Source organism: Capricornis sumatraensis, chromosome 2, assembly GCF_032405125.1.
Source record: "Capricornis sumatraensis isolate serow.1 chromosome 2, serow.2, whole genome shotgun sequence".
Lineage (NCBI taxonomy): Eukaryota > Metazoa > Chordata > Mammalia > Artiodactyla > Bovidae > Capricornis > Capricornis sumatraensis.
The window spans coordinates 184,465,917-184,478,660 of NC_091070.1; the positions used below are offsets into that span (position 1 = coordinate 184,465,917).

Below are 12,744 nucleotides of genomic sequence, written 5' to 3' on the forward strand. Positions count from 1 at the left end.
TGTTTAGTACAAATATCTATTTCTTTGTGAATTCTCCATTTCCCTCTGACAGAATGAGTTTTTCATCTGCCATATGATGAGTTTATTTGTATCTCTGCTAAAACATACATTTCATTTATCCTCAAACAACTGAGAGTTATTTACACATTTGTCTCCCTGAACAGACATTTCTTACATTCATTTTTCTACTCCCTCTGAAACTAAGCAAACCAACTGCTCAAAAGTTCCAAAAAATAAAGCAAAAATTATTTTGAAAGACTGCACATTAAAAAGCATACTGAGTTATGGAATATTCTAGTTTTTTGATTCAATGCTACTTCTCCATTCCCTGCTCAAGTCCCAAAAACTTCTTTTGAGGATAAAGTAAAATGTTTCTTTTCTTCATTTGGTAACATAAACATGAATTTTTCTCAATTATCTATCAGCTACTCACTTCATTTTACTCTGTAAGTATACTGCTAGTATATATAAACCACAAGTTTAGGAACTTAGCCATGATTTCTCTAACGGGACAGCATATTAAAGAGCTACTCAACACAGAGTTTTTTGGCAACATTATTATATAATCCATACTTAGCTCTTTTGGAACTCATTTAAATTCTAAACCTAAAAATGGTGGCACTCAGGAAAATCTACAGGTCTGAAAACAGCTATTTCATTAGGCTAAAATAGCACAAGGTGGTCTGACATGAATTTCATTCAGGACTCTGAATACATTAGCACTTTTAATCTTTCCCACCTGCTATAAAATGCAAAATAATAACTTAAAAAAATTAACTCTCTAACCTTGCAAGTTTTAAAACACTAGAACATTTTATAACTCTAACTTTTCATCTTACAAGCAAATATTCATGGAAAAGATTTATTTTTCCTTTTTACAGTTATTTCTTATCATAATAGGATAACTCTTACAGTGAAAATTACCAGAGCTTTGCATGAAGGAGTTCAGGGAATATTATTCAGAGATACTTGGGCACTTATTCTTGTATACACTTATTCTTACAAGTATTCCCTTTATATGAAAGAAAAATAATTCTAATTAAAGTGTTCATTTTATCTTCTTTTGATGATTAAACATAATAGCAATATTTTTTGACATTCACAATATGAAATACACACAGTAATCATTTTACTTTATCACATATAAAATGCCATAATATGTAACACTCACAATATTCAAAATATATATCTTAGACACAAGAGGAGGTATAATTCAAATGTTATACATTGTGTTGGATAATTAAATTCTTTTGTTAATGACTATTGAGCCAGCTATAAAACTACTGAGATAAAACTGTGATTCTCTAATCATTTTTTGTAACTAGTTGCTATTATAGATTCATGGTTTTATTGTTCAATGTTTAAACTAAAATCTGCAGATATTTAATTTTATTATCTAGAAACTTTAACATCCTTTACAATTATTTCCAAATATAAAACAGAGATGATTCATCTACCTGTCTGAGACGTTCCAACATAACCAACAATTCTAATCCCAAGACTTTGTCCATCTTTTTTAATGAGTTCAACATCATAAGTTTCAAAAAGAGTAGAATTGTCCTGAAAAGAAAAATAGTCTTATTATGTATAATGTTTAGTTATATAACTGTATGTATAAAAGCAATTTGTGAATGGTTTGTCAAGTATTTTCTGAAGACCTGTGGTACACAGAATTTTAAGATTGTCCCCATGTCTTTTGATCCCTGATGCCATTCTTGTGTTTATGTCATGAAAAAGGGAAATTATCCAGGTGAGTCTAACCTAAGAAGGCATCCTTCAAAAGCAGAGCGTTTTCTCCTATTGATGGTAGAAAGGGATGTGAAAAAGATGTGAAGCGTAAGGACTGGACCTGTGGTTCAAAGAAGGAGGCATCATGTGAGAAGGAATACAAAGGGCCTTAAAGAGCTGAAAGATGTCCTATGCTGGCAGACAGTAAAGAGAGATTTTGGTTCTACGGCTATAAGAAACTGTATTCCGCCAACAATATGACAGTTTGGAAATGAACCGTCCCTAGAGTACCTAGCTAAGAGCTCAGCCAGGCCAATATCTTGATTTAGCTTTTGTAAGAATCTAAGCAGAACCCAGTCAAGTTCACCAAGACTTCTGACCTACAGAAATGTGGACCAACCATGGGTATTGCTTCAGGCCACTAAGTTTGTGATAATTTGTCACACAATGACAAAAAATTAATACAACCACTTAGAAAAAACTCACCATAAATTTGTATCTGAAAGAATTTAACGTAAAGAAAAAGAAACAAATGGAAGACTAATTATAGTAATAATTATTACGAGCAAAAAATGTTAACCTAAAACTTATCATTATTTGTCTTCTAATTAAAAATTTTCTGTAAAAAAGCAGTTCAGTTCAGCACAGTCACTCAGTGGTGTCCGACTCTGTGACCCCACAGACTGCAACACAACTAGCCTCCCTGTCCATCACCAACTCCCAGAGTTCACTCAAACTCATGTTCATTGAGTCGGTGGTGCCATCCAACCATCTCATCCTTTGTTGTCCCCTTCTCCTCCCGCCTTCAATCTTTCCTAGTATCAGGGATTTTTCCAGTGAGTCAGTTCTTCACATCAGGTGCCCAAAGGATTAGAGTTTCAGCTTCAACATCAGTCTCTCCAATGAATATTCAGGACTGATCTCCGTTAGGATAGATTGGTTGGATCTCCTTGCAGTCCAAGGGACTCTCAAGAGTCTTCTCCAACACCACATTTCAAAAGCATCAATTCCTTGGCACTCAGCTTTCTTTATAGTCCAACTCTCACATCCATACATGACTACTGGAAAAACCAAAGCCTTGACTAAACGGACCTTTGTTGGCAAAGCAATGTCTCTTCTTTTGAATATGCTTTCTAGGTTGGTCATAACTTTCCTTCCAAGGAGTAAGCGTCTTTTAATTTCATGGCTGCAGTCACCATCTGCAGTGATTTTGGAGCCCAAAAAAATAAAGTCAGCCACTGTTTCCCCATCTATTTGCCAAAAAGTGATGGGACCAGATGTTATGATCTTAGTTTTCTGAATGTTGAGCTTTAAGCCAACTTTTTCACTCTCCTCTTTCACTTTCATCAAGAGGCTCTTTAGTTCTTCTTCACTTTCTGCCATAAGGGTGGTACCATCTGCATATCTGAGGTTATTGATATTTCTCCCAGCAATCTTGATTCCAGCTTGTGCTTCATCCAGCCCAGCATTTCACATGATGTACTGTGCTGGCGCTGCTGCTGCTGCTGCTAAGTCACTTCAGTCGTGTCCGACTCTGTGGGACCCCACAGATGGCAGCCCACCAGGCTCCCCTGTCCCTGGGATTCTCCAGGCAAGAACACTGGAGTGGGTTGCCATTTCCTTCTCCAATGCATGAAAGTGAAAAGTGAAAGTGAAGTTGCTCAGTCGTGTCTGACTCTTAGCGACCCCATGGACTGCAGCCTACCAGGCTCCTCCATCCATGGGATTTTCCAGGCAAGAGTACGGGAGTGGACTGCCATTGCCTTCTCCTGATGTACTCTGCATATAAGTTAAATAAGCAGGGTGACAATATACAGCCTTGACCTACTCCTTTCCCAATTTGGAACCAGTCTGTTGTTCCACATCTAGTTCTAACTGTTGCTTCCTGACCTGTATATAGATTTCTCAAGAGGCAGGGCAGGTGGTCTGGTATTCTCATCTCTTTAAGAATTTTCCACAGTTTGTGGTGATCCACACAGTCAAAGGCTTTGGCATAGTCAATAATGCAGAAATAGATGTTTTTCTGGAACTCTCTTGTGTTTTCAAATATCCAACAGATGTTGGCAATTGGATCTCTGGTTCTTCTGCCTTTTCTAAAACCAGCTTGAACTTCAAGGTGTCTAAAAACATAACACCTTGCTTTCAATTCAAACCTTTAACAATAAAAAGTAAATAATTGTTTGCATCAAATTTTCACTGACCACGCAGCTACATTGGTCCCTCATTACAAAGTAGAAGTCTTCAGATATCCAAAGTAATGGAGGGAAAAGAAAATGATTCTAACAAGTTTGGAGAAGAAATCAAAAGAAGAATATATGTCAGAGATATTAGAATTATATATCTAATTCTATTACCTCAGACAGATTCTAATATCTCTGACAGAAAACTTCTTCTCATGTGGTTCCCATTAGGGAAGGCCTTTCCAGAAGACATCAAATGGTTCCTCAAATGAATATGAGAGGTGGCTTCCCACCCTCTTCTGCCATAATCACTTCTCTTTTCTTTCCTCTTCGTCCTGGCTCCTCCTTTTAAAAACTATTTCTTTCCTTTCACCTCATTATCTCCTGATTCAGAGCCTGTGATATGGTTGGAAAGAGCTTGGAATTGAAGGGTAAGGAGGCCAGATTAAGGTGTTCAAAAGCTACAAATTCTCAGTTTTAAGATAAATAAGTCCTAGGGATGTAAGGTCGGAGAAGGCAATGGCAACCCACTCCAGTACTCTTGCCTGGAAAATCCCATGGACGAAGGAGCCTGGTAGGCTGCAGTCCATGGGGTCACTAAGAGTTGGGCACGACTGAGCGACTTTACTTTCACTTTTCACTTTCATGCATTGGAGAAGGAAATGGCAACCCACTCCAGTGTTCTTGCCTGGAGAATCCCAAGGATGGGGGAGCCTGGTGGGCTGCCGTCTACGGGGTCGCACCGAGTCGGACACGACTGAAGCAACTTAGCAGCAGCACCAGGGATGTAAGGTACAACATGATAAGTATAATTAGCATCGTATGTTATATATAAAAGCTGAGAGTAAATCCTGAGTTCTCATCACAAGAAAAATTTTTTTTCTACTTTTTTAATTGTGTACCTATACAGATAGAGATAATGGATGTTCACTAAACTTACTGTGTGATGATTACTTCATGATGTATATAAATCAAATCACTATGCTGTACACCTTAAACTTATAAAGTGCTGTATGTCAATTATATCTCAGTAAGACTGGAAGAAAAAAACAAAGCGCTTAAAAGGGACCAGAAAGATCTAAATTCAAATTCCAGTTTGCAACTTACTACCTATATGACCTTTAATAAGTTATTTGGACTCCCATCTTCTCATTTATTGAATGGATAAGACCTATCTTGCAGAATTCTTCCAAAGAATTCAGATGACTTGGATAAATCTAGGTGCTTGATAATGATTAATAATAATTATTATTATATAACTATAACAATTGTTAGCAATCAGAATATTATTATTATTAGTGTCTATTGCCCTTGACCTGGAGAAGGCAATGGCACCCCACTCCAGTACTCTTGCCTGGAAAATCCCATGGATGGAGGAGCCTGGCGGGCTACAGTCCATAGGGTCGCACAGAGTCGGACACGACTGAGCAACTTCACTTTCACTTTTCACTTTCATGTACTGGAGAAGGAAATGGCAACCCACTCCAGTATTCTTGCCTGGAGAATCCCAGGGACGGGGGAGCCTGGTGAGCTGGCGTCTATGGGGTCTCACAGAGTTGGACACAACTGAAGAGACTTAGCAGCAGCAGTAGCAGCAGCAGCCCTTGGCCAGTTTGGTCTTATCAATGATAATACTCATACATTGACCAGTATTTACAGTTTCCCCTCCACTACCTGGATATTTCTTTCCCAATCTAATGAAATAGGAATGGCAGATATTATTAGTCTCCAATTTACGGATGAGTAGTAGAGGCTCTGCTACTGCTGCTAAGTCGCTTCAGTCGTGTCCGACTCTGTGCGACCCCGTGGACTGCAGCCCACCAGGCTCCTCAGTCCCTGGGATTCTCCAGGCAAGAGTACTGGAGTGTGTTACCATTGCCTTCTCCTGTTGAAACCGTAACCCTGAGAAATGACAAAGAAGAAAATCAAACTTGTCTAGTGTCTCCAAGTTGGGCTCTCCTCTGCTTCATTGTTGAGCACTGAGACATGACCCACATTCACACGGCACTTGGAACTGAAAGCATTTCTAATCCGGCAATGTATCACACCCAGTACTGAATCTATGATGAAAGAATAATTTATATACTCACAGAACTAGGGCTCCTGTTGGCCACAGCAGGCAAAGCAACAGGCAAGGCTGCAGGAGTAGGAGGGGTTATGGAAATTTCACCAACTGGGTCTCTTGCAACAAGCATCCTGACAGAATTCCCACAGTTCCTTAGCACTTGCGCAACTTGCTCACTAGTCATTCCCTGCACATTTGTGCCACCAATCTTCAAGATGTGATCCCCTGTTTTGAGTCTTCCATCCTTTAATCCAAGAAAACAGAAAAACAAAATTATTCTGAGAAATCATTGATCTAATTTCACTCATAATAACAATTCATCAGAAGGAGAAAGGAAGGAGGCCTTAAAACTAAAGTCTATTCCCCATCCTTCCTTTTTCCACCCTTCCTTTTCCCCAGTTTTGCAGAAGCCTGAATGAAAGAAGGTGTTAGATCAAAATAATGAGTAGAAAACTATATGTTTTACTGTGAATTCTGCAGAAGGCACTAGAAGCTACTGCAAGCAAACAGAAGTTGTGAAACAGAAAGGCAATTCAATTCAGAACCATTTGGAAAGACTTAGAGAAAAGTAATAGATGCAAGGAGGAAATTATTATGGAAGAAGAAAATACTAATTGCTGGATTTCTACTTTAAGCATTGATAATTTGATATTCTATTTTTACTAAGGCAACAAACATGAAATAAAATAACCAGCTACTTGACAGTCAGTATTCATGAAAAATAAGGGTAAGATGCTTCTGTGAATAAATGATTCTTGAACAAAATTATGCCCTGAACACAGAATAAAGAATATGGAGATAAGTATTTGCATACTTGACTTGGACAAAGGACATTTCATGCTAAGTACATATTTAATAATTTCCTAAGCATTATTTTTTTTCCTATTTTACCTCAACTCAATTTAAAATGATGCAGATAATTTGCACCTGTCACTGAAAGTCAAACATTTTCTTCTTTCAGAAAAACAGGTGTCATACAGAATTCACAAGTGCAAAAACAATCATAATCAGATTGATAGGAAAGACACCAAAATGACAGCTAGCTTTTAAAGTCCGGCAGCCCCAAATACTGCATATTACTGATACTTTCTGATTAACATTCTCCTTTCATAGCCTATCTATTGTGGAAGGAAACTAAAAGGTATAGAATCCTTTTAGTTCTTTAACAGAAATCATAAATCAATGATAGCCAATAAATAGCTATGCCAAAATTCAAAGTCATAGCATGCTAATCACACATTCAAATGTAAAAGTTTATTAACTCACAGATTCTTTCAAAAGAGAGAAAAAATTATGCATAAGGGCAAAGATAGTATGAAAGGCAAAAAATTAAAATAGCTGAGAAAGGGGTAATATACTATTACAGAGAAAACACAGTATCATTTATATATATTTTTTTAAGAAAAAAATACTTTAATTCAAGTTAGCATGTCCATGCTAAATTAGCATAATCCATAGCATTTATGGGTTTAAAAAATATTTATTACTCTGTATTATAAGCTCTCTGCTAGATTGTTATACATGATAATTTCAATTCAAAAACTATTTGAAAATCTAAAGGATTTTAGGTCTGAGCTACAAAAGAAATAAATGTTTCTCCAAAAATTAAAAAATAACACTAAATACCTACCCAATTCAGAAAATGAAATTATTACCACTTTTGATTCCAAGCTATTTCTATCATTGGTCTTTAATTAAAAGGCAGCATGTCATTGGCAGAAAATAATGCTGCTGCTGCTGCTGCTGCTGCTGCTGCTGCTGCTGCTGCCCCTAAGTTGCTTCAGTCGTGTCCGACTCTGTGCGACCCCATGAACTACAGCCTACCAGGCTCCTCCGTCCATGGGATTTTCCAGGCAAGAGTACTGGAATGGGGTGCCATCGCCTTCTCTGAGAATATAATGACTTTATAAAATAAATGCTCTTTCCCTTAAGGAATTAAAGGAAGGTACTAAGTATTGGGTGGCCAAAAAGTGCACACTGTTTTAAGTAAAAATAAAAGACATTTTAATTTTCATTAAGAATTTTACTGAACATATTCACTAACCAAATGAAAATTTTGGCCAAACCAAAATAAGTACGCCCACCTTATGCTACTCACATTTCCAAAGCCCTGGCCAATAATTTGAAGGATAGGAAAAATACCAGTTTATAGACATAAAGCAAAATTACTGGGAATAACCAACTGTTCAGGGGCCTCAAGCTGGGCCTTGATTATTCTTTACCATCTGAGCCACCAGGGAATGCTTGATTATTCTAGAAAGAAAATTCCTCACTTTCCTCAATAGTTCACGCCCACTCTCTAATCCTTGGCTGGTCCCATTCCTTCTTAGTATTAAAAGTTGTGCGTGCTTAGTCACTCAGTCATGTTCGACTCTTTGCAAGCCCATGGACTGTAGCCCACCAGGCTCCTCTGTCCAAGGGGATTCTCCAGGAGGGAATACTGGAGTGGGTTGCCATGCCCTCCCCCAGGGGATCTTCCCAGGCCAGGGATTGAACCCAGGTCTCCCACATTGCAGGTGGTATCTTTACCATCTGAGCCACCAGGGAAGTCCTTGAATACTGGAGTGGGCAGCCTATCCCTTCTCTAGGGGATCTTCCTGACAAACTGGGGTCTCCTGCATAGCAAGCAGACTCTTTACCAGCTGAGCTACCACGGAAGCCTAATATTAAAGGTTAATGGATAGCTATTATAACATGATTCATAATTGCCTGATACCAAAAAGTCAATAATTCATGACAACTTTTAAATAGGTTGTGCTCTACAAGTCACCTTTGGGAGAAAACAGGGTAACTCAATATATGTGATGTCCCTAGAATTCCTCCACAGCACATGAAAGACATTTCTGCAAAACAAAGAAGTTTTACACTACCAATACCAATTAAAAAAAAAAAAAAACACTTCTAACTGCTGAAAATTTCTGAAATAGCTGAACAGAATCCTCAAAAGATGTATGTTTCAGGTACTGTGAATTTTGGAGAGTACCTTGGGACAATATCAAATAATTTTCCTATCCATGGAATTAATCCTAATAACATCTACTGATTGCTCATTGTAACTTGTTGTTCTTGTTTAGTCAATAAGCCCTGTCTGACTCTTTTGAGACCCCACCATGAACTGCAGCCTGTCAGGCTCCTCTGTCCATGGGATTTCCCAGGCAAGAGTATTGGAGTGGATTGCCATTTCCTTCTCCAGGGAATCTTTTTGACCCAAAGATCAAATTCACCTCTCCTGCACTAGTAGGTTCTTTATCAATGAGCCACCAAGGAAGACCCCTCATTGTAACTATGTACCAATGAACATTTCTAAAAAATTCATATAAATCAATATTTTTTCATTTCATTTACAACATTAGAGGCAGTAAACAGTAAAATGACAAGTAAAGGCACTGGAGTCAGACGCATCCAAGTTTATCCTGGCACTACTTTGGTTAAGGTGTAGGGCCACAGATCAGTTACTGATCCTACATAAATCTCAGGTCCTTCTTTAAGCAAGATGGGGATAAATTCCTCTCTCATTGAGTTGTAAGCACTAAACTCAATACTACATGTCAAAAGCTTCAGCCTAGTGTCTTGCTTACAGCATTCTCAGATGCATCCATTCCTGATACTTCTGTAGACTCAGGTTTTCTTTGCCATATCCCCCAACTCTACCCCATACTGACTGATATGTACACAAAAGGAAATACAAGGGGCCATTTTATGAACTTTTTAAAATAAGAAACACTGACTTGCTTTTCTAACTTTCTGTTACACAAGTTCATAGCCTTTAAAGAAAGTATTTAGTATTAATTAACCCCTTTAGCAGAATGTAAGTATCACTTTACAATCAATCTCAACCACATCTAACTAAGGACCTAAGACATTGATACGCCCTTACCATGAAGATTGCCATAGTCAACAGTGAGTACTAATAGTCAAAAGTATGAGTACATTTTAATGAAAAACAATATTCCCTTTAATAATTTTAAAGCCATAATCAGGCTACATAAGCAACAACTCTAAAGATTTAGCAACAAAACACAGAGTTAGTTGAAGAGATTTGATCTGCCATTTAGCTGGGATGAGGAGGAGAGAAAAGAGAATACTGCTCTGTCCCCTATATTTAGGTCTCACCATGGGCTTCCCTGGTAGTTCAGCTGGAAAGAATTTGCCTGCAGGGCAGAAGACCCTAATTTGATTCCTAGGTCAGGAAGATCCCCGGGAGAAGGGATAGGCTGACCACTCCGATATTCTTGGACTTCCCTGGTGACTCAGACAGTAAAGAATCTGCCTGCAATGCAGGAGATCTGAGTCTGATCCCTGGATTGGGAAGATCCCCTGGAGGAGGGCATGGTAACCCACTCCAGTACCCTTGCCTAGAGAATCCCCATGGACAGAGGAACCTGGTGGGCTACAGTTCATGGGGTCCCATAGAGTTGGACACGACTGAGGGATTAAAACAGCACAGCATATATTCCTTATATAAGAGAGCCAACAGCAATATTACTGTTACAGCTGGCAATTCCCTGATAGGCTCGACCAACCCTGGACAGGTGTACACAAGAAAATGAAAACACTGGGATCAACTCTGAGTAGGGAGATTTAAACAGTAAATCTGCCACATGTGGGCTCAATTCTGACTCTGCCATTTTTAAGTTGTGTAGCTTTGGGCAATTCCTTAAGTTTCCATATCTATAATTTGGTAATAAAATCTATGACTGTTTTAAGAATTATACAAGAATACTGTATATTAGGCAGACAACAAAGTCTAGCATAAAAACTCATGTCTACATTATGACTTTGATGCGCACATGACCACCCCATTCTGAAGACCTGAAACAGTGACAATCCCTTCCAGGAAAGGGTGAAAATCAGACCTGGGCTTTTATTAACAGTGCCACCAATGAAAAATCTGCACATCACATTCTGCTTGTGAAAATTCATAATATACATCAGTATTTAATAGCTCGGATAATTCTTACAGTAAAGAAATCTACTTGATTTTGTTTAACTTGGTACTTTCTAAATTTCTTTGACCCTTTGTTATTTAAAAATAACCACTTTGCATCTTGAAAAATGCTACTCTACCAAATAAGTCTATTAAAATTGCTAAAGGAGGGGGACAACAGAGGATGAGATGGTTGGAATGGCATCACCAACTCGATGAACATAGGTTTGACTAAGCTTCAGGAGCTGGTGATGGACCCGGAAGCCTGGCACGCTGCAGTCCATGGGGTCTCAAAGAGTCAGACACAACTGAGCGACTGAACTGAACTGAAAGGAGGGGGATTGAGTGGGAAAAGATGCCAAAATATTCCACAATATTTCATCTCAAAGTTGCTAAATTTTTCAAAAAAAAAAACCTTAAAGATTATTATTTGTTTTGTGCCACAGATGTGTTTTGAACACCCATAAAAAGACATTCTAAACCTTCTTGATCTCCTTTACACTCAAAAATAATTGGGGATGAAGGAATAGGGACTATAAAAGGGCATAGACCTTTGTGGGTGATGAATATGTTTATTATCTTGACTGTAGTGATAGATGGTACCATGGTTACACTTAATGTGTCATCTTGGTTAAACTCTGGTGCCAAATTATATAAAAATTCTATTTTCTAAAACAAACAAAAAATTGTGAGAAAAACAGTATTCTTAAATTGTTACAAATCTCTTTAGTATCTGACTTAAAAGAAGACAGCTGAATTTTCATATTTGCTTCAGCATTCAGTGTGTTGCCATGTGTTTCTCTGATTGAAGTATACAAAGAAAATCTGGCCTTTATCAGATATATATTTGGAAAATGGGAGACTATTTCCATAGCTCTTTCAGCCTAATTCTTTGATAACACACCAAAACTTGACAAGTGATGATTTCTTAAAGATTAGTTGCAATGAGGAATCTGAAACATCAACAAGTTTTCAGATAATGTTTAATTAAAATCTATTCATCGATCTTGAATTATCAATAGATTTTTTTTTACCTGTATATTATTTTGCCATTCTGAACATTTATCTTCGGAAAATACTGACTCACAGCTATGCAGATCTTCTAAATGCTGACATACGATCAATACATTATTTAATATTAAAAATCATATTCATTAATATCACTAAGATGTCTTCAAGAAAATTAGATACTGAAGGAACATTTTATGCAAAGATGGGCTCGATAAAGGACAGAAATGATACGGACCTAACAGAAGCAGAAGATATTAAGAAGAGGTGACAAGAATACACAGAAGAACTGCACAAAAAAGGTCTTCACGACTCAGATAATCACGATGAGTGATCACTCATCTAGAGCCAGACATCCTGGAATGTGAAGTCAAGTGGGCCTTAGGAAGCATCACTGTGAACAAAGCTAGTGGAGGTGATGGAATTTCAGTTGAGCTATTTCAAATCCTAAAAGATGAAGCTGTGAAAGTGCTACACTCAATATGTCAACAAATTTGGAAAACTCAGCAGTAGCCACAGGACTGGAAAAGGTCAGTTTTCATTCCAATCCCAAGGAAAGGTAATGCCAAAGAATGCTCAAACTACCACACAATTGCACTCATCTCACATGCTAGTAAAGTAATGTTCAAAATTCTCCAAGCCAGGCTTCAGCAAAATGTGAACTGTGAACTTCCAGATGTTCAAGCTGGCTTTAGGAAAGGCAGAGGAGCCAGAGATCAAATTGCTAACAACTGCTGCATCATGGAAAAAGCAAGAGAGTTCCAGAAAAACATCTATTTCTGCTTTATTGACTATGCCAAAGACTTTGACTGTGTGGATCACAGTAAACTGTGGAA

The 12,744-nt window shown here is 37.9% G+C and overlaps 1 protein-coding gene across 3 annotated transcripts in view; it reads right to left on the reverse strand.

The window, feature by feature from the left end:
• PATJ (PATJ crumbs cell polarity complex component) overlaps positions 1–12,744 on the reverse strand; it is a 364,628-nt gene that overhangs the window by 334,171 nt on the left and 17,713 nt on the right. For all 3 annotated transcript variants that reach the window (XM_068992464.1, XM_068992473.1, XM_068992482.1), the window contains exons 7-8: positions 5,999–6,217; positions 1,458–1,560 (exon numbers count right to left, since the gene is read on the reverse strand). In XM_068992464.1, the coding sequence (XP_068848565.1) occupies positions 1,458–1,560; positions 5,999–6,217 (322 nt within the window). The remainder of the gene's footprint in view (positions 1–1,457; positions 1,561–5,998; positions 6,218–12,744) is intronic.